Source organism: Numida meleagris, chromosome 6, assembly GCF_002078875.1.
Source record: "Numida meleagris isolate 19003 breed g44 Domestic line chromosome 6, NumMel1.0, whole genome shotgun sequence".
Classification (NCBI taxonomy): Eukaryota; Metazoa; Chordata; class Aves; order Galliformes; family Numididae; genus Numida; species Numida meleagris.
Window position 1 is genome coordinate 46,846,750 of NC_034414.1, and position 22,548 is coordinate 46,869,297.

At 41.8% G+C, this 22,548-nt stretch overlaps 1 protein-coding gene across 1 annotated transcript; it reads right to left on the bottom strand.

Moving 5' to 3' along the window:
- Positions 1-22,215, bottom strand: ASB2 (ankyrin repeat and SOCS box containing 2). Its single transcript, XM_021403224.1, has 9 exons — positions 21,456-22,215; positions 19,894-19,992; positions 16,672-16,838; positions 15,885-16,040; positions 13,371-13,616; positions 10,821-10,992; positions 6,300-6,861; positions 3,047-3,200; positions 1-2,278 (listed from the first exon to the last, which is right to left on the bottom strand). Exons 1-9 carry the CDS (start codon positions 21,698-21,700, stop codon positions 2,142-2,144), a joined length of 1,938 nt encoding a protein of 645 aa, XP_021258899.1. The 5' UTR covers positions 21,701-22,215; the 3' UTR covers positions 1-2,141.

Consider the following 22,548-nt stretch of genomic DNA (forward strand, 5'->3'; position numbering starts at 1 on the left):
AGAGACCCCACTCCTGTAAGAGTGGTGGAGTTCACACTGCAGGACAAGTGGGCAGACCCTGCTAGTGATGGAATTTCAACAGTGGAGGAATCTCATCTTATTTTATAAAGCTTTGCAAGAAGATCACAGTTCAGTGTGAATTGAAACTGTTGTTTTTTCAACTGCTTTTGCGTTTGGGAAGAGGACAGCTGTGGACAGAGTGCCCTTAGTTGTGATTATTTCTGCTTCCACTCACATCCTATCCCATGAGCGCTAAGCACATTTCACACAAAACCATCACAGAATCTGGACTTCTGTGCCCAGATAGACCTGTATGTGTGCAACACACTTTTAGTCTGGTGTTAAGTTGTAGAACTCTATACAAAGTCAGTCCAGTGCATTTTCCCTACTTATATTTCTATCTGCTTCCATAGTATGCAGGCCAACAAACAAAAGCAGATCTGTCAGGTCTCTGGTGGGGAATCAAAACAATCCCTACTTCACAGCTCTTTTGTCACCTACGGTACGAATGAGTATGTTTCTAGAATAAGATCTGCCAAGACATAATTCCAAAATTAGGCTCTTCCATCCTTACTTAGGTGCCTGATCAGGACAGAGGCATTCATTAAATTTCAGTGGTTCAGCAAGTCACACCTGTCAAGTGAGCTGTAGTCACTGCCAATAACCATTTCTGGGCTCTTCAGCCTCCCCAGCTGTGAGGGAATGTGACTTGTTAAAAACTTCAATAAAAGAATTTCACGGACAATTATAGTGGTTCAGCTGATAGATGGCAACTCGTTAAGCTGCCATAAATCAGTTGTGTATCTGAGCTGTAAATAGGTGACCTAATTTTCAAAGAAGCTGAGATAATAACTTTTGTCAGTGTCAAAGGAACTAATAGATATTTCTAACTTCCAAAGTCAGGAAATTCAAGGCTAAATTCTAAGACTTATTCTGCCTCAGTAATATCTGACACCAGAGTTGTCCCATTGGCTTCAAGGTAACTACACCTGGCACAAGAATCTTGGCACTGTTTGGGCACCTGAATAAAGATTTTGAGGCTGAATTCTGGGCATTTGTTTTCATAAATCTCAAAGTCTGAGTTTCATCATTTTGAGATAACCTCTTTCTTCTTCCAGTCATAGTATCGTTATAGTCACAGAAGTCAAGGAAATAAGAGAGGCTGAGTTTCATAGGGACAAGATCCTCTAGTGGAACAATAGAGAAAATTAATGTAGCAGTGTTGCTGTTCCTCATGTATCTTACCTTTCTTCCTCAACACCGCCTGTGCTCCTCTAGGGCTTTGTTCTGTTCAGACACCAGCTTCATGACAGACCATAGCTACTGTTTACAGTGCAACTACTTCTAATTTACAGAAAAGAAAATATATCTATATATGAGTTGCTTTCAAATCCCCAGTATAGAAAATCAGAAAATATAGAAAATTATCTCAAGCAGAATTTCACCTCCTTCTTATTGAAAATGTAATACAATTTGAACTGTATTTGCTGGGCATAAATACAATTCCTCCAACCTCCTTCAATAAAGCTCTCCTTGGCTTTTAAAGGAATCTGAACATCTTAGTATATTTAAAGTTCTGAGCTTTGAATGTTCAAAAATCACGTACTCTACTCAGCTGAGAAAGGTCCAAAAATGAAAGTAAAATTGTTAGCAAGACAGTGTCAAACTATCAGAATTAGCAACCGGCACACTGAACAGAAATCCAAAACACAGAGTAGGAACTAAAATAAGAATCTCAGTCAGTGAATGAAATGTGGTTGTTTCCCCAAATATGTTGACTCTTAACAGCTTCTGAATTGTGATCACAGCAAGGATGCTAAGCTGCACCAGACCCCAGAATACCTCAAAATCCCTCACTGGTACTTGCTTCAGCACTTCTCATTTTTCAGCATTGGCTTTCACTTCTTTTTCTTTGCTGACCAAACTCTGAGGTGGATCACACGTGTTTCCTCCTGTAAAACCTAATGGTTAATGTCCCCTCCTTTTTCTTCTCACTCTCGCTCCAGAAGCATATATCTTGTAGATTTGTCATTGGAAGGCACTTGACCAAGCCAGCAGCAGTTCTTCATGGTGTGCCACTGTCATGCCAATGTTTCTGAGTGCCATGCCGGGAAGCTGCCGCAAGTCTACCATGCCTGAGGTCACTGTGTGTAATCATGCTGTAAGTATCGAATCAGTCTGTATGGAAGAGGCAATGTGTCAATAAGTTTAATGCGGTTTCTTCCAATCAAGCTTCGTACCTTGACACGGCAAAGATGGGCAAGAGGTCGTGGAGGCTCTGAAAGAGAGGCAGGTCAAAAATGTGAACAGAACATGTTTAAACTCAGGAGGGACATCCATACGGCAAGAGGAGAATGGGAGGAGTGAAAATAGAGGCTTTGTCTGCAATGGAAAGGTGATGTATCTGCTCATTCATTCTGAGGCATGACATAGGGAAGGAAGTGGGGCTGGAGGATGGGCTGCTGTATCCCATCACAGCCTAGCAGTGGGCTTTTTAGGAGGATTTAAGCAAGATCCTTCACAGTACTCAGCCTTACCACTGAAAATAAATGCAATGCATTCCTAGTTTACCTTCATGCTGGACAACTAATTCTGATAATATCCGTAAAAGCCTTTGGATCCTGTGAGAAAGGGTATTTTGGAAGAGCCATTGATGCTTGCTGGCCTGCTGTGGAGGTGGTCACCTTGCCCACTTGCCCTGATCTGCCCACATCACAGGTGCAGACAAATGAGCCTTCCTGCCCTGGCAAGACTTATTTCCAGTGGGTCAGATCCACAGCTGGTGTAAATTCAACATCACAGAGTCAATGTACTCCTGCAATTTCTAGTGCCTTATACCTGGTCCAAAAATATAATTCAATCTCAGTAGGGAAATCCTACTGAGTTTAGGGGATGGATACTGACTGTATAGTTCTATAGAGGTCAGGTTAAAAACCTACAGGGCTTTTCAGTAGAAAGAACAGAAACTGTAAGAGGAAATGCTGACTCACATTTTGAATCCAACAGTGGGAATATTTGTGACAGATTCTCTTCTGAGTAACCATACCTGCTTTTTCTTTAATGACAGCCCAGTCTTCATAGCTGTCTATGTGCTCCTTGAGCCGGGAACAGAGCTGGACATTACCCACATAATCCAGGAGAACATCAATAATTGGCCCAGCCCAGCGACTTATCTCTGGAGTAGACACCATGTCACAAAACTTCAAGAGAAAACAAATTTTCTACAGTCAGTGAAAGATGAATGCACCTGTAGAAATTATGACAACAGCAACAACCCTGACTACTTTTCTGGTCTTTCTACCAACCGTAGAGGCAAATTCCAGTTTCACCTCAGAAAATTTTTACTAAAGTCTCGTCTAGTCTTCCTTACTTGGGCCTGGACTAGGCACAACTTCCCTTGCCCATACAGCAAGCTGCAGAGCACTCTGAGCTTCAGCATGGAGAGCTATGGAGATTCTCAAGCATAGATCTGACTTAAAGCAGTTTCATTTCAAAAAAATTGCCTTCCCACTTTAATCTAAATGTGTGTTTTACCAGACAGCTTAATCTATCTCTATTAGGATGATACATATGATGAAGATATCTGTGGATTTATCTACATGTGAGTAGTTAGATAAGTTAAGGTGAACTAAATCATGCAGTGCAGATGGGAGCTCAGCCACGTGTCTAAGTGACTTATGCACTATACATCATCTCAGTCACTGAAACTGTCTGCAGGCACCCTCCAAGTCCACACTGAGCAGGAGAGATAATAGGCCAGCTTGAATCTCTTTCAGTTTAAGCTCATGTAACTAGATCACATTTGATCACACACGTATGAGCAACAGCTCATACATGAACTAACTTAATGAAATAAGTTCTTGTGTGGATACTCTTATCCAGAATCAAAATATTATCACATCTAGGAAGAATAAAACTACAGAAAGTTGTAAGGTCTTTTCATTCAAGGTCAAAGCATTAACAGAATCAAGTACTACTCTTCTGACTTTGTTTCTCTTAGCATTCCCAGAAAAATGAAATATAGTGATTTTGGGAGGATCCCAGTGGGCAGTCCAGAGTTTCCTACCTGAATTGTTCATAGGAAATGTTGTTTGGGATTTCTGACATTCTCCATTGCCTATGCCTATGCCACTGCCATGCAGTTGCATATACAACATGCAAACTGGTAATCAGCACTACACCTCCAGACAGTAAATCCACTTTGTCAGAGTTTAAATGAGGATACAGTTTCAGAGTAATAAAGCACTGGATCTTACTGTTCTCCTCTTCTTGTCTCCAACCAGCAACCTTGCCTTTTTTTCCCTCTCTTCCTTATTCAAAAGCTCAATCTAAAAATACATTTTCCAGGCTAAAAACGTTCCCAAACATGTTACAGGAAAAGACACAGCAAAATGAAGCAAAAAAGCCTGCAACGACATGCCTTGGGATAGTCTCAGGACTGAAGCGGCTCTGGGCTTGGGACACATTGCCTGAAGTCTTGGCAGGCTCCTGAATGCCCTCTCGTGGCAGAAAGATGCTTCATTTCCCCCGTTCACGGTTTTGACACCGCAATTGGGGAACGTGGGGCAGAAGCAGCAAGCGTCTTTCTGCAGTCACTTTCATATGAAACACTAATTTAGTAGAATCAGTAGTTATTTGTAGTAATGTATTTTTCAAATCAATTTCCAGTAGCTCATAGTGTTACTGTATAAAGACTAATTGAGATTTATTTTCCTTAAGTAATTTGATACAGGAAAATAAGAAATGCTCATCTTTTGGGTAGAAAAAGCTAAAGTTTCATATGACACTCTCTGTATTTTGGAATACAAATTGTATCACAGCCATATCATGAAGCTACCCCATACAAGCCTTACTTTTGTTAGCCAGAAACCTAGCACTGAAAAGCAAATTTAAAATAGCTGGAGGGAAGACATAATTTTATCTACTCTGTGGGCAGAAACAGTCTCTCTATGAGAGACTCATAGAGACTCACCAGTCTCTCTATGCACAGATATAATCTTACACATCTTCTGCTGCTTATGCCTCTGACCTTTCAGGTGATGATTCTGTTTGTGTGTGACCCACTGTTTTTTTAGGCATTAAAAACATGGTTAGGTGGGACTCAGAGGGAAATATTGCATTTAGCTAAGTAAGAGCACCTGTTTTTGTGTGGCTGAATTACTACATAGGGCTCATACAAATGCTCTCTCTTTGCTGTGGAATTTCAGCCCTCTTTCACTCCATGTCCAATAGCATCATGTTTCAAGAACTAGAGTTAATTCAATTTACTGGTGACCATTTATTTGGCCTAAATGACACTTTCTTCTAAATCATACAAAGGTACACCTCAGATCAATAGGAGTTGACTTATTGCTTCCCTAATGCAAGAGAAAGAGGACTAAGAAGACTGCCATGCTAAGGTTTTTTTGTTTGTTTTGTTGCAAGTTGAAGGATAGCAAATTTTGATTGGAGGGTCAGATTTACTTTGTATTTTGGAAGGAGTCAACAAGCAGAGATCACACACACACACACATTAAAAAAAACACAACGCAAACAACAACAAGAAAATGTGCACTCTGAAATTCTGCAGAGTCATTTAGGGGGATTGGGAATCCAATTCCAGCCCAATGGAAGCAGTAGCTGAGCTTTGGAATAGACTGCAGATATACATATGTAAGGCATGGCCATCTAAAATGTGTAACTGGCTTTGAAAATATGAAACCATGGATCTAAATCTCCTAGTCTCTTCTGAAAACTTGAACTATAATGAACAGTCATATAGCTAATGTAATAATTTACACACTGTCTCCAGGGCTGCTTATCCAGATTTGGAAACAGATGTTTACATTCACTAGTTTACCCTCATGAGGTGAAGGACTATGCAATTTTAATTTAACCAAGAGCATAAATTTGCAGATAAATTATCAGATAAAACAATCATTACAAGGTAAATAACACAAACAGGTTTCTACTGCCCATTTGACACTGCCTGAGAAGAAAATATGCTTCAGTTCTGGCACTTCAGGTCCAGAGGAAAAGAGTATTGTGGATCTGACAACAAAAGCTGTCAAGATGGATGTTATACATCTGAAATTCAGGGTTGGACATCAGCAACTTTTGCCTATGCCCACATTGTCATTGAATATGCAGTTGGAACACTCACTGAATCTTACAAAGCCTTATTTTTATGTAAATGAATTTGGAAAAAAAAGGGCATCTTCTCTTGCAGGAAAGGTGGGGGAAGAAATATGTGAAGTCATTAAGATATACGGGTGAGAGATGTCCCCAAAAGTACTAAAGATATTTTAAGTAGTGCTTACCTGTGTTATGGTTGGTTCTTTGGACTGCTGAGGATCATTAAATCTGTCCCGTCTGTAATTTAATGCAGGGTGTGGGCAGTTTCCATACTGGCACTGAAAACAGGAAACTGCATCGCAGCCAAGATCCAGGAGATATTTCAGCACAGAAAGGTACTTCATTGAAAACATGATAGTAGCTGGAAATGTGGTAGGATGGCTTGAAATATAGGCATCAATATTTGCTCCATGGTCGAGAAGCAGTTTCATTGTCTTCAGGCAACCATGGCGTATGGAGATGAGCAGCGGGTTGATGAGGTCAACATTAGGATTGGCTCCAGCTTGCAACAGGAGCTCTGTGGCATAAATATTGTTGTTAAAAACAGCAAAATAGAGAGGTGTGGTGCGTCTGTCCTCGTAAAGGCAGGACCGTTCATTGGAGAGGGTGGTGTTCACCTCATAGCCAGCATCAATTAGCTCCTCCAAGATGTCATCATTGTTGCGTTCAGCTGCTAAATGCAGGGGACTGATGCCACTGCGCTTGACACGGATGCGGCTGGTCACGGGGATCAGCATGGAGACAATCCTGTTGAGTGGAGAGTCAGTGAGCAATGGTGAGTTCTATGGGATCTACTGCAAATCCTAGCTGGATAGTAGTAACCGTAAGAGCCTACTAACTTGAGCATAGGAATGATTTGCTCTGAGAAAAATCAGTGTGAACTTGAAAATTATCTCCAACTCCCTGTGCTTTTACATTGCCAAAAATGTGAGTTGTGTTACCCCTCTTTCATGGAGGTGTAAGTTTTTTTAAATCATCACCCAGTTTTATGAGGTAATGCCAGCCACAGGGGCAGTTACAGTGGAAGAAACAACGTGGTTACTCCCTGCCTATCCTGTTCTAACTCACAAATAGTACAAATGGCAGACACCTGGCCACGCTTTCCCAGGTGTTCTGCACCTCTGCCATCACACTGTGGACAGCAGGAGAGGAACTGGTGGAGATCAGAGGAACTGAATGAGGAAGCAGGAGCTCCATCAAGTTTGTTCTGTGGTGAGGGGCACCCATACAAGAAGTTGGTAGGCCTCATAGGTCACAGCCACAGCAAGAGGCTTGAGACCAGAAAGGGGATGAAACCTCCAGTCCTCTGGGATTGAGCTGGGATAAACTATATATTTGGTTTCCAGACCTCCATGTCAGATTTTACAGTTCACTTTCTACCCTGGATTGAGCCCCATCCTAGAGGCCCTCTCTGTGCAGCTTTTGGCTGTGACAAATCTGTGGCACTATCAACATCCCAGATGCTGGGAACCAGATTGACAATTAGGAAAGGGGAGAAAAAGAAATAAAAGTGTTTTCCAGGCTGTTTGCCATGCTTTAGCCCAGGGAGAAAAAAAATTGTACAGCCAAGTCCTAAGCCCCAGTAATTTAGGGATTGCTATTGGAAAGTGTGATGCAGCCTTAAACACAGCAACATAAATTGAGCTGCTCTCATTACATAATTGGAAGTTCAAACATATGATATACAAGGCCCCAGCTATCGCAAATCCATGAGCATTTTTTAGGTTTCCTTAGGCATCACTGGAGCTGCATAATTGAACCCACAGGTTAAAATTTAACTTCCTGCTAATGAATGTGAATGTTTTAGTTAAGGCAATAGCTTGATTCTATAAATACAGATAAGGGACCATAAGAAATAGAAAGAGATTAGTAATTGTCAAACCTGAGTCTACATTCTGCCTATCTGTAAAAGGAATTGTTTAGCAGTGAGTTAAGCACATCTCTTCCTCCTCCTCCTATGTAGAAGCCTATCTAGCAGTCAAGAGCTCTTCGAACATATAAACATGCTAAGCACATAGTGCATCTCTTTTAAGATGCGCATCTTCAGCTTGACAGCAGTGTCCCTAAATCATATTTATGTAATGAACTAAGCACAACGTAAGCTAGTCTCAGGAAAACCTTTGCCTGTGATGTGCTGAATGATCCTATGAAAGACTGAGTCTCCACGCTCTGAGGAGATGAAAGAAGAGTTGAAGACGCATAACACTTTACAGGATTATGTTCCCATTTGCATGGTGGACAGTTGATGTTTTCAAGGTACTTTTATTTCTCATTTTTGAAACAAAGATTTTTTTTTTTCATTAAGTAAATGTGTAAATGCCTTAGGAAATAAAGCTCTTTTTTCTTTTTCTCCAAGCAGCTTCACTACTCTTCCAGCACCTTAAGGCTCACATGGGAGCAGGAGTTGGGTGCTGGTGAGCTGGCAACTTTCCACCATTATCAAATGTTCTGTAAGAGCCAAAATAGCAAAAAGGCAAGAGAGTACTGTGAGGACACCATGCCAAGTGCCAGCATTAGTCATCCCATGATCAACTGTTTGAAGATTTAAGGGTCTGTTTTGTTCTTTCCCTCCAGGATATGTGCCTCGGCCAGCTCTTCACATTTGAGTTAAAGAGATCCTGCCTCATTTCTGTCTGCAAGGTCCTGAACCTCTCTGCAGTGATGGCACACTGAGGCTTTATATCTAAATCCTGCAGTGTCCCAGACCTCAGTAAAACCCCTCAGATTTTGGTGGGAGAAAAGGCAGGAATCACCACATTCTATTGGAGTCTAACCTGACTGTTTTCTTCATCCTTCAAAGTGATTTGGCTCAACAGTGTGGTGTCTCCACCACCACAGACTTTTCTATCTGGAGGGAGGAAGAATGTAGCTCAAGTGAAGGTAATCAAAACTGGACAAACAAGACCACAGACTGTCTGTCTCAGGGCTGAGATTCATATGCAGTTTTGAAATATTGCTGAGTTTCTCCTTTTCCCTGAAACCTGCTTTTGTGATTTCTATTTGCTGGAAATTAAAGGAAGGAGGCAGAGCATCCTTAATACGAATGCGTCAAGAGATGATTGACTTGCATTTACTTAATAAATCTGCCCACACTTCACAAAATCTTCTTAGCTCCCCGGTTCCAAGGGTGAAGGAGTTAAATGACAGCTTATACTTGTCCTAGAGCTGATGAGAGGACCTTTATGAACTTCATGTCAGTATTGACAAGGTGTCTTTTAAAATAAGCAAACAGCAAGCAACAAGAATTGACAGCTGAACCTTGGGACCACATTCTTGGCTTTTTGATGGTAGGGAGATTTCATGCTCTGGCAAAAAGTTGAAGTGTGGAATTCCAGCAGAATTACGTATTAAATCTTCAGGAATACAAAGAGAGGTCACCATGAAGGGTGTTATTTTACTGAATACCAGTGGAATTAACAATAATCAGCCAATTGGGCTATAGCTTCGTCATTTAGATAAATATTTATAAGAGAAAATCTTCTTTTTTCTTCCTCTTGTACTTCAGATCACAGCAGTTGGGCACAAAAAAAATTGTGCTCAGTCTTTTACAGGTAAACAAACTCAGAGTTTGGGCTGACTTCTTATCTCATTTATGGTGCTGAGTGTTGGCAATAACAGACATGACCTCCAAATCACATTGGCTCTTCCTTATGTAACATAGGGATGCACTCAGGTTGCTGAATTTCCACGTAGATTTGTTTTCAGTTTGGGCTATCTATCTATTGAGGGGAAGAATAAATTCAGAGAACTAGTCCAGATTCTGTTTACAGATTGGATTCAGATCAATTTACTGTACTGTCATATTAACTTTTTTGGAAGTGAGCAATTGGAGTTGAGTTTTGTCTCTGGTAAATTCTCATTTAAAATGTGTCCGTTTTCAACAACTATCTTTGTAACTCAAACCCTGGAGAAGATTTTGAATCATATCTGTATTAGTCTATGCAAGGTATTTATGTACATGCTAGAAGTATATAAACCTGTTACATAAATTCACTCTGAGCCACCCTCTGAACATACAGCTTCCACAAAGAAGACCTACTCCAATTATGGAAAATAAAAATCCTTACATCTATCAGTGTGATTTGAGAAGTGTTATTGGGCTTCCCAAATGGACTGAAATGCTAGGATAAAAGATGCTATAGGAAGGTGTAGTGCTGTCAAAAGTTTTAATTCTTCAGACATTGTGAAATATATAAGAATCTTCTGTAGCAGTTTGCAAAAACAGCTTGACTATCTAGAAACAGCCTTTTCATTTGGACAACTATTTCTTAAAGAGTTTTGATAGAAATTGTGGTAATAGAGTCCTCTACAGTCACCAAAGGGGTCAGTCACTGCAATTAGAGGTATGATTATATTTTGCAAAAATAGCTGTGGGCTAAGGGGTTTAAAGTGAGTACTAACTTCAGATATAGATGTTTTTTCATTCAAGTATATTTTGTGGAGTTCAGTTTAGTCCACTTTCAAGATACATGTGGTTGTTTAGCTGTGATAGGTGATATCCTGGCAAAGCAAATGGGAACTTTCACCCCATATTTCTGCTCACACATCCCATTCATCCTATCCTGCAAGCTCATTCTGTTCAGTTTATTGCAATCTCCCTCATTTGCAGTGTTCATAACTGGATCTAGGACATTAAGTTCTCCATTTTTGTAAGGACTTTGGATTTTTACCTAAAAGGTGAAACTGTAAAATAAACTAAAACTTACTCGCAAATTCCCTTTTTGGCTGCTATGTGAAGAGGTAGCAGGCCATCCTTATTGGCTTTGTTAGCGTCAGCTCCTTGGGACAAAAGAAACTCTACAATATGTACATGTCCATTTTTACAGGCTTCATAAAGAGCAGAGGCTCTATCACTGGCTTGAGTATTTATATCAGCACCTAGGAAGGAAGAAAAAATCTTTGTAGGACCAAACAGTTGAATCAGACGGGAGCAACATGCACTGAATGAACACGTAAGTCTCCATGACACTAGAGCTACACCATATGCAGAATGGTGATGTGAACAAAATCTAATCATAGCAAAATGAAAATGTTATACTGCTATTTTATAGATCTCCACTGGCTTTTACCATGATGTTGATTTTATGAGGGAGAGTTTATATGGGCAATCATTTTCTCACTCAGAGATTGCTGGGGAATGTAAAATCATAGAGTGGTAATGCACTCTAGAAAAGGTGAAATATCCTCAGGATAAAACAGTGGGCATCAGCCATCAGCTCCCAGTCATGAATCCAGGCTCCACTCATTTGTATCTCATAGCCAAACATTTTTAAATGGGCTTGTTCTTTATTCAACATGGACTTTTCTTTAGACACAATAATTCCATTAGTACTTATATATTTACACTATATATATAATATTCCTGAACAAGTCTGGAGACTAGATGACTTTAATAGGTGCTCTCCAAAGTAAACTGCTTTGTGATTATATATTTAATATTTATTTATTTAGGTTTATTAATATTGCTTACACTGTCTATATTCACACTATAAGTGAATTTATACTATTTATACGATATTTTAATTTTAGTACATAGCTAGGCTTATATAGGATTTTATAACAAGACATCTACGTAGTAACCAGAAAGAATTCTACGGATCTTTCATTTGGGCAAGACTCAGTAACTGAATATTTCATTTCAAAACTCAGAACCTAAGGACCTATCTTTTTATGTCATAAGGCATCAATTTAGGATCCAAGTGGTAAATGTTAGCTAAGAAAGGATGAATATTTTTAATAAGGTTGTAGTATATTTTTTCATCCAGTGGATGCTTGTCTTAATAAACAACAAGCAAAAATGAACCAAGTCCTAATACTCTTTGACCACAAACGACTTGGAATCTTGCAATTTTTTCTGTGCTAGATATTTAAGTTCTGAAATACTGGGTTTTGACTGCAGTGTACTGCAATATGCAATGTACTATGCTGTCCTGAGGAAGGCTGCTTTATATGTATTCTAAGTGGGAATGACAGGTCACTAGAGTTTTGCTTCTAAACTCCAATAAAGGAGCCAACCAGTCTCCCATTTGATCATGAAAACTCCCTGCCAGAAAGAATATTTCCCTATGCTTTCATGCCAAAATGAAACATCTGTGTTGTGTTTGGCCCTTCGAAAATGTTGTAGCTGGAAGCATCGAGAGAATTGCAGTAACAAAACATAACATAGGACTAAGTTCTTAATGAAAAAGAAATGAAGAAGAAACCCTTTTTATGATGAACGTTGCTCATCGTAAACAATGCAGTGATATAATTTCTGGTATTCTCAGAGGAGCTTTAGAAGGCTTGAAAAAATTGGACAGTTTTATTGGATTTTCTCTTGTGTATTTTTCTCAAAATTGAACTTTAAGGAAATCACAGTATCTGTCTAAGTTGAAACACAAATCACATTCCAGTGCAATTTCTAAAATTGCAGGCAGTTTGATGGACTAAATGGTCATACAAATCTGACTTGACAATGTTAGCCGAACAGATTCCATTTTTTTTTGTTCCCTGTCTCTCACATTTTTCTTAACCATAATAACTGCTTTATAAGTGTTTCGTATATTTACTGCCATTTAGCTCCTTTCCCAAGTGCAGGATCCAATTCTTACCTACACTGAAGTATTAACCCACTGCAAGGATAAAATATGCATCAGAATGGTAGTAAAATCTGCGTCCTTATTGTGCAGCTGTTTTACACAACTGGAGCAGTATAGTGTAGGTTTAGTGTAAACAAGAATCGAAATCAGTCTGCCTATTTGTTTGAATACACACACATGAGGGAGACTGAGATTGCTTCTCCTCGGTGTAAATTCATTAACTATACAATAGGACTTTGTTTTCAGCAGTATTCATTAATGGAAGAGAGCTAACCTTGTCCATTAGTGGCACATGTTTTTGGCCAGATGGGAATGGCTAATGTTCAACTTCTGCCATCTCTTACCACCTACCACCAGTTTTCTTTTATGACTGGATTTAGACTACACGTGCAGAGCAATATAGGTTTTGAAAGCCGACAGGCAATTCAATTAGAGAGCACCGTATTATTTCCTGAAGTAGGTGGCCTCAAATGAATGCTAAAGAGGTGCATGTGTCTAGACCATGCTCTCTGAAAGACCCTACACAAACCACCATCTGGAGCAAAAGGTTTTCAGCAGCTCTACAGGCTAGCACTTATCTACAGAGATAGAAAAGCTGAGCCAGGGAAAATTAATGGGAACTTTGAAGTATCAAGGACGAAACGAGCAATGGTGTATCAGTGGCACAACTCTACTCACCACATTTTGCCAGGTATCTCAGAGCTTCCAACTGCCCACTCTCAGCTGCCACAAATAAAGAAGTGATCCCATAGGAGTTTGTAGATTCGATCTTGGCACCCCCTTTCACCAGGATATCCATAATCTCCAGGTCATTTCGGGAGACAGCCTCATGGAGAGCAGTCCATCCTCGATTGCAACGGTGGTTGGTATCAGCATTGTACTGTACCAGGAGTCTTGCAGCCTCTGCATTCTTGCGCTCACAGGCTGTTTTGAAGAAAAGGGAAATGAATAGTAGAATCTTACAAAAAGATTCAGGGTGTTCTGGGTATTCCTTTCACATAGCACAAGCAATAGAACACAGCTTGGCCATATTGAATAAGCCAGTAGATCCATCTAGCTCAATACAAGGGGCAATGCTGCTGTAAAAGGACACCGTCTGGGACTTGCACAGTATGTGGCAATGAAGCCAGTCTTCATTCTGGACCTGTAGGAGGCTGTGTCATTTGCAGGAATTGTGCCAAGCCAGTTTTTGAGGAGGATCAAGCCTAGCATGTTTGTACCAGCTGGACATCACAGTGAAAAAGGGAGATGACAAGGGACAGAAGATAATTTATGAAGAAAGAATGTAGAATGGCATAGAAATTGCATGACCAGAACATTTTATTTGCAAATTCTGAGCAAAATGACTCTGGACCTTATTGTCCTGAACTACAAATAAGTTTCTGTATAGATAAGAAAATGAAATAAAAGCTAAACCAAGAATCAGCAGGAAAAGATCCTTAGTAAATATTAACAAAATGAGTCTATAGAACTCTCTCAGCCTGCAAATCACAGCTCAGGACCATACTCAAATAATGATATTTTATTGATAATTTTTATTCTATCAATTTTTTCCATTGCTTCTTGAACCCCAAACTGTCAGGCTTTCTATACACTTTTACGGTGGCACCACAAGCCAAAGACACTTGAAATAAGCAGCTACTTTTACAATTATCTGTTGTACAATGTGCAGAGAGGTAGGCCAGCACATTCCATAGCAGTTACTGTTGTTTCGGTTGTTTTAAATATTAGTTCCCTTTTCTCACAGTGGTCCCTCCCTTTGCTTTTGATTCTTCTCTTGGAACATAAATATGGCTTTCTCTCCCATATGCAAGTGCCACTCACATGTGCAGAAGGCAATCTTCTGACCAGACACTGCTGTAATCATCTATGTATGGCAGCTCTGCAACGTGTAATGCTGAAATGCAATGGCTGACTAATCCGGTATTCAATTTTTTTCACTCTTCTTTTTTTTTTATTAGAGAATGGACAAGAAAAATTTTAATCAAGTAAGTCCTGCACATTCTGAATAACAGTTTTTCTCTGGTCAAAGCGTGCATTCATATTACTATTACTGGTACTACTACAACAACTACTACCCCTATTACTGTGGGTTTAATGCACAGTAGAACAGCTTTCCTTTGATAGACTATTAGCCAGAATTTTAAAACTAAGGCATCTTAGATTAAGCAGGTCTAAGGCCAAGCATCCAAAGATGGAGGCAAAATTGCTGTTAAAACCATTAATATGTGGTATTTAATGTGCTAGAGCACTGAAAAAAAATAGCCGTGGCAGAAACAGTCATTCAAAGGAGGGTGGATACAAAGGTGTGAGAGATTGTGTCCTCTGAATTCTTGTGATATCATAGATATAATCCTGTTCTGTTGTAAAAAAAGTATTCTCTCTGACCAGCAGCAATGTAATATGTTCATGTTAAATACTTTATCTACCTCACCGAACTGTTTACATCTTCATGCATCTCCCATAGTATGCAGCCTGGCCTGGCTCAGTCTGTGAATCACTGATGTGACTACAGCTAATATATTCCCACACAGAACAGCTACATAGAACCTACTGCTTGGAAATGTATATACAATCCCTTACTACCCAGCTTTCTGCTTTTCCAAAGTTTGGGATGTTGCACAAACACCTTATGTTGAGGAGCCCAGCGAACATCACACACCCCATCTCAACATCACTTTGCAGCCTGTGTCCCTGGAGCAGCCACTAATCTATCTCTGATATGGATGAGGAGAGGCCATGGCATGGCAGGTCAGGCAGAGAAGATGCAAGTCCACTGGAGGGATCAAAATGCAAAATGAGGGTTAACTGGTGAGTTTCAGCATCAGGGCATGAGAGCCAAGATGCCAAGATGACAGGACAAGAGTCCTGGCTTTAAGTTGCACCAGAGGAGGTTCAGGCCTGATATTATGAAAAATTTCTTCTCAGTCAGAGTGGTAAGGTACTGGGAGAGGTTTCCCAGGGAGGTGGTCAGGTCATTGTCCCTGAAAGTGATCATGAAATGTGTGGATGTGGCACTGAGGGACATACTTTAGTGCTATGGTGGTGATGGGTTGATGGTTGGACTGTAGTCTTCTCCAACCTTAACGATTCTATGATTCTGTGATTCTATGCCTGAAATGAGTGAGGTGGGGCCAATACTGTGAGCTCTCTCCTTGTGGAGCTCATCATCCTGGAAGCTCTGGACCTCACCTTTGTAGAGGGGAGTTTCTCTGGCCTTGTTGGAGATGTCAGGCTCAGCCCCAGCCTGCAGCAGGGCAAGCAAGCAGTCCAGGTTGCCCCGGCTGGTGGCCAGGAAGAGAGCTGTCTCCTCATTGAGGGTGCGCTGGTCGATTGTGCCAGGGTACGCTGTGAAGAAACCATAAGCCCAAAGACATTATGAGATAGTGCTGCACAAGTATCTGTAGCACCTTCAACCCTTGAAGTTTTAGATGAGTTTTTGTTGTTCATTCCTTCTTTTCTTTTCAGTAAACAAAGGTAAGAATATACAATGAATTACTATGAATCAGATTAATCATCCACTCAGATTAAAATGATCATCTATGCCCACTAGTAAGGCAGAAAGCTGTTGAGTAACTACAGTTCAGCAGCAGTTTGAAAGCAAACTGCAGTAGTTAACCACCTTCAGTCACTGGCAAGGTGACTGCTGGTTTGGATCTCCAGCCAGTGGGACACTGATGCCAGCTGTGGATTCCAAGTAGCCCACAACAGCCACAATTCAAGCTACAAGGCTTTACTGTGTGAAGTCTGGGGCTTGACAAAATCTATCCATGTATCACTTTCTCCTGAAGAGCATAACTTCTAAATCTTCCCTGTGGAAGCCTATCCTCAAAGAGAAAGTGAAATTAATATGCAGTCGTAGAAGCTGAATAATGCCTCACACATAGTCTCAGACGAGGACTGCTGTGGCACTAATTCTGCAATTTGGCTTACTCATATTCTTCTTACTTCTTCAGTAATTAGTTTTAATTTCACTGACCTTTTTGCAACAGGCGCAGGCAACCCACTTGGCCATAGTATGCAGCTTCATGGAGGGGTAACCAGCCATCTTTATTAGGTTCAGAAAGGTCTTTTCCTGATTTCATCATGTTGCATATTTCTTTTTCATCTCCATCCCTGATTGCTGCCACCACAGGGTCAAGTTCTCTTTAAAACAACATTAAAACCTGATTACTGCTTCCTTCATTACTGAGAGTTCTTTTGCAGCAACATCATTGTATCATTTGAACAAAACAATGAACTCCTACAGCCTATAGGCTAAGAAGTTATGCCTTGCTACAGGGCCTCTGGATGTGAAATTTATCTATCTGCTTTAATTAGGTTATTCACAATAGATCAGAATAATCACTGTCTGGAGGTGCTGATATCTTTGCATGGAATATAGGAAGATATGGCTAATCTCTGACATAAATATTATTATTTTAGATACCCGTAGTTGAGAAAGTCCAGCTCTACTGTGTCCATAGTTGTGGCACTGCATGCCATGAAGAAGTGAGGCATGATGGGCAACCTCCAGGTGAGCTTCTCTCTGACAACCTTTTCCTTTACCAACCTGCATCATGCACAGCCCCAGAGGTGATCTGTGCCTTCCAGTACCAGCAGCCTGCCTGGCTATGGCGAGAGAATGCAGCCACTGCTTCCTTATTCAGAGGCAGCAAATTGCCAAGATTCAGGGCAGTAAATAACAGAAGGTAAGAAGCATTTTTCCAGTTCTAATGAAGACTTGCAAAAAAAATTCATATGGGTTATATTTTCAGAGACAGGATGCTGAAAACCTAGGAGAGCTTGTGGTTTGCACTAACTGTAGAGAAAATATTGCAGCTTTGAAGATAGAGTGGGGAGGGAGCTGTGTCTCTCAGGGAGAGCATTAGCACTGCCATGGTAGGAACACAATAAGCAATGAAGGTTGTGTGCAGGACAGCAATACTGGGAACAGCCAGAAACTTTGATTACGACAGGAGATCTAGAATGCCATTGTAGGGTGAGACCAGAGACAGAAAAAAATGGGCAGCTCAGCATGCGAGTTCTCAAAAAATACATAATTGGTACAACCTCTGCATTTAGTGCAGGTTGCGGAGCAGCGTGCCAAGGAATAGAGAAAAATATCATTCCCTGGGTGAAAAAGGCCTTAGTGCCACTTGTTCTCTCTCTATAGCTGGAAGCAGCAATCTCAAGACAGCAGAGACACAAAAATAGCTACACTCAAATAGGGAGAAGATACTGGAGAAATCCAAGCGTGCTACCTGATGAGATAACAGCTACAGCATGCAGCTGCTGTCCTGGACACATCTGGCCAGAAGGAATCCACTGATCTCTTGATAGCTGTAGGGCTGAGGTCCTGGGGACTCTGCTGCATCTTCATACTATCAAAAGTATCCTGAGGACTACAACTAAAATGGCTAGCTTCTAATAGATAAGTGATTTTTACATAGGTGCTTGAAATCCAGCATTTTGGTAAAGTCAGTCAACATCAGCAATTGGTGTGTTTGATTGGGAGAAGAGGAGGTGGAGGATCTTTAGCAGTCTCTGGCACAAGCAGACTGAAGCTATCTGTTGTTCTGTGCAAAGGTTCACATTACATATGCTGGGCTGTTCACCATGACCTTGTGACTGGGCACATGATGGAGTTACCAGCACTGAATGAGTTACTGCATGCCAAGAAGGCACAGCAGAAGCCCCTGGGTGGTGCTGCCACACAGCAAATGCAAGGTGAGTCACATTAGCTGAGACCTCAGTGAAAGCAGACAACACCTCGTATCAGTGATAGGTTTAAAAATGTGTGAAGAATCAGTTATTGTTCTGCCTGAGCCCTCAGATGTTGAATGGAGTAAACTTCTGTTGAGATCCTTGACCTTAAATGATTTCTAAGTAAGACGAGGCGTTTGCTGGACCAGGCTGTGGATGCTGTAGCCAAGCAAATTCCAGATCAGTACAGAGAGTTTAATGAATCTCCATGTGAAATTCTTGTTTTCCGCCTGGCTCATATTTGGCAGTTATAACAAATAACCAACACATTCTGCTGCTTGGATTTCATCAGAAATAGAAAAAAAGTAGTATTAGGATGATGGAAGGGGCCTGAAGTTCTGATGTAATCTTAACCTCAAGGGCTAATCAAAAGAATTACTGCATTTCAAAGGCCACTAGCCAAGCTCGTAAATATTCATTGCAGAAGAGATGTATGGCAGGGTCAATTCTGAGTGCTGAAGAGGTTCAGAGGAGCACAGAAGGGTTCAGAAGCTCCTCCTTTTCCTGGCAGCCTGGTGAGATGCAGGCAGCAGGAAGGAACACCATCTCTCCTGGTAAAGCCAGCTATCAGCTCTGCCTGCCTCTGAGACCAGGGCCCTAAAATTGCCAGCATACTCCGCAGTGGCTTCCCAGCCACACTTCTGCTCTCACAGAGGAAGACTGGTTTATTAGTGTTGTCCCAGCCTCCACTGTGAACCAAGATCTGTTGGACCATGTGATGCAGGAGAAGCCATCAGCCCTCCAGTCATCACACCCAGAAAAGAGAGAGGTATGCCAGGGCAGGATTGCAGAGCACTTCATGAGAGTGTGTAATTTTAGTGGGACCAAGGGGAGGTGGCAAGTGATGTTCCAGCAGAGAGGTTTTCACAAATGTCAGGGAGGGCAATGTCAGCAGAGAGAAGGGACAGAGCCTGGATCAGCCCAGGTGCAGGGTGAGATGGGGGAGAATATAGAGAGGGGTGACAGATGGAAGGAAGAGGAGTGGTAGAGTGGTAGTCACTGCAACCACTCATCCATGGAGGGACTTGAAAGCTGAATAGAATAAATTCAGCTTTCAAACTGAGACAGAAAAGGTAGGAAGGATTTTCTGCAGGGCACAGAGAAATGCTGTTCCAACTCTTTGGTGCAGCATGTGTCTGTATCTACTCTGACATGAAAAGGGCTGTAGTAATCCCGTCATGGTCTGGACACTTCCACTACACCCAGACACTGGATAGAGCCACCCCCATGCAAATGGGCATAGCATTCAGCAGCATTAATAAAATATCACTTTGAAAGCCTGGACTTTCCCACCTTGTTCATATACTACAGTAAATGATTGTTTTCCACACTTTTCCCCAGAGCTACCAAATGCCCCAGACTCCCCAGGATGTGTGCACTGGAGGGATGAACAGGTATGAAGGGAGAAAAGAGAACAAGGGAGATGTGGGGCAGGAGAGGGAGGGGAGGCACTTACATGGGCTGTGCTGTGCTGCAGAGGCTGCCGTCGTACCTTCGCCTGACCCCCCAGGCTGCCCCTGCGCTGGGTGGCTGAACATGGCCTCTGGCTGCCAATCTGGAGTGGTGATGACATGAATGAAATGAAGAGAAATACTCTGAATAGGAGAAACAGGTCATGATGAAGCAGAAACAGAGACATGCATCCGCAAAGACAGAGTGAGAAAGCGTGCCGGTCAGGGCTTTGAATAAAAGCAGATGGCCACAGCTTGCTCTGTGCTGGATTCAGCTGCTCTCTCAGCTCGAGATTATTTTTGGCCCTCTGAGGAAGTGTCAGGGGATTCAAATGACCATATAAGACTACAGTGAGGTTAACCCTGCTGCCACCACACAGGAAGCAGGCATGCGGCAAGGCGACATTCATCACCTCCCCAAGTGTCACGCAAGTAGGTCTGAGCAGGTGCTGGAGGAGGAGATGGCTCTCCTAGGTGGTGGAAGGGCTCAGCAACACTCCAAATCTGGAGCTACAGTGCTGAAAACTTTTTTGCTCTTCTGGGAGGTCAAACGCTGCTGCCCTGATACAGTCTTATGTTAAAAACAAGGACTCTTGAGGAGGACAGGACCAAATGGCCATGGAAGTCCTTATTCTGCACAGCACCAGCTCCTCACAGCGGAGCTGACATTGCATACGCACTGCAATTACCCTGAGAAGCCACAAACTTCAGCTGGAGCAGGAGTGCACTCTGTAAAGCATCCCTGTTCTGCAGCTAAGAAGCACACTTGCAGCTCCTCATATTGTCCCACATCTCCCAGATTTGGGAGCCAAGCAAGATCAGCAGAGTTTTGAGAAAGGAGAAGGAACAAATCTTAAGTTTCTTCAGGCTCATTACAAAAATACTTTGAAAGGATATTTTTGCATCTGCCTTCATTTCGGGGTGACTTTCTACCCTCTTTCACATTCTTCTAGCCCTCTTTCCCTTTTTTAACCTCCATCCCCTTGAGAAATCAGCCTTTAAGAACAAAAGGAGAAGGATGCTTGCTTTGGCAGCAGGTTTCCACAGTCGCCACGTGGCTACATGGTGCCTGCATGGCTCGCTGCCTGGAGCTGTGCTTGGCAGGGGCAGTGTTCCTGCGACCAGACCTGGTCCTGAAATTACCACATCCTCCACAGTATCTAAAAAGGTGGCCAGATCATACTGTTTTATATGCTAGTTTTTGGCCTCTCTCCTGTGTTTTCCCATAACAAACACTGTGCTCCCTCTCTGGCAAAGCTGCAGCCTAGAGTGCAGCATGGCAGAGGGGAGCTGCTGGTTTCCGCAAGGACTTTTTTACTTCAGGAAAGCGCACAGCAGTGCCCCTTTCTCATTTAATTTATTGCTTAAACCAGACAGCTTCAGGCTGATTTTCATTTCACTGTGAGGGCGTAAATTGTTGACCTCACTGGATTTATAGCAGGCTCTGACTTTTAAACTAATGACAGACTCTCAGACCAAGCACGCAAAGCTGCTTGGCAGAGCTAATTAGAAGGGCACGTGTTTTGATGGAGGAAGCTGGCAGGCAGCACATTTGTTGCTCACTCACCTTTGCCAAGGGTAGAGGTGGTATGGAGGGTTGTGGCTGCTGGCACGGCTGGGGGCAGCAGCCTCGCTGGGACCCCCTCCCAGTGGCTTTGGGTGGCCCTGGGCCACTGCCTGGCCCACTGAATCCTCCCCCAGGCTCTGCTGGATGGCCATGTTGATCAGCTCATCCTCACTCAGGCTGCTATACAGACTGTATTCCTCAGAGCCTATTGTTTGTCTTTGGGTATTTGCCGCTGTTGTAGCCATTTTTGTTCTTTTATTTTTTGCTGTCCTGTAAAAGGAAATTGTGGTAATCAAAATATGGAAAATGAAAGAAATTCAACTGTCTTGTTCTTTTTTTCGGCTCTGCCTCTTGAGTGGACTGACCAATAAATCTTTCGGAAATCCTTCACAAGGGACGGAACATTATCAGTCAAACCTGCACATGAACTTAGCGAACAAACTCCTTTCTATCACATACAAACACCTGATGTATTTGTTGATTAAAAAGGGAAGGCAGCTTCTGCAAGCACGGCAGGTTCTTATCTGCACCTTCTGGTTACCACAGTTCAAGAGAAAAATAGGTAAAGGAAATCCTCATCAGATTATAGAGAAACAATTTTGAAGTGAATTTATTTTGGACAACACCAATGAACGTCTTTTTTGTGTGTGTTTTGTTGTTGTTTTGTTTTATTTCTTGCTCTAATTGCAGAAAATTATGCGACAAAGTTTGTCTGTCTGCATGCTTTCTTCAAGGGCAGGTTCACTGCCACTGTAAAGCAACTCGATAATTTCTTCTACCCTATCTGGGGAGCACTTGAGCAACATGCAAATCTGTTCTTTGAAGTGACTTTCTTTGTTTCACTCATCTAGCAGAACAATGTGACAATGCTCAGTTTCACTTCTGATTTTTTGCTGTTCACAGAGGAAAGTTCAAGGTCATCAGTTTTAAGACTTAAGGTAAGACCCTCTGAAAACTGGTGTTGAGAGCTGGAAAGGAGAGAAGGGGGAAACACCAGGGAACACTCAGAAATCACGGAATGACTGCATCCCCTCACCATTGAACGGACTCAAAAAAGGCATATTACCACTGAATTTCCAGCAGTATTAATGCC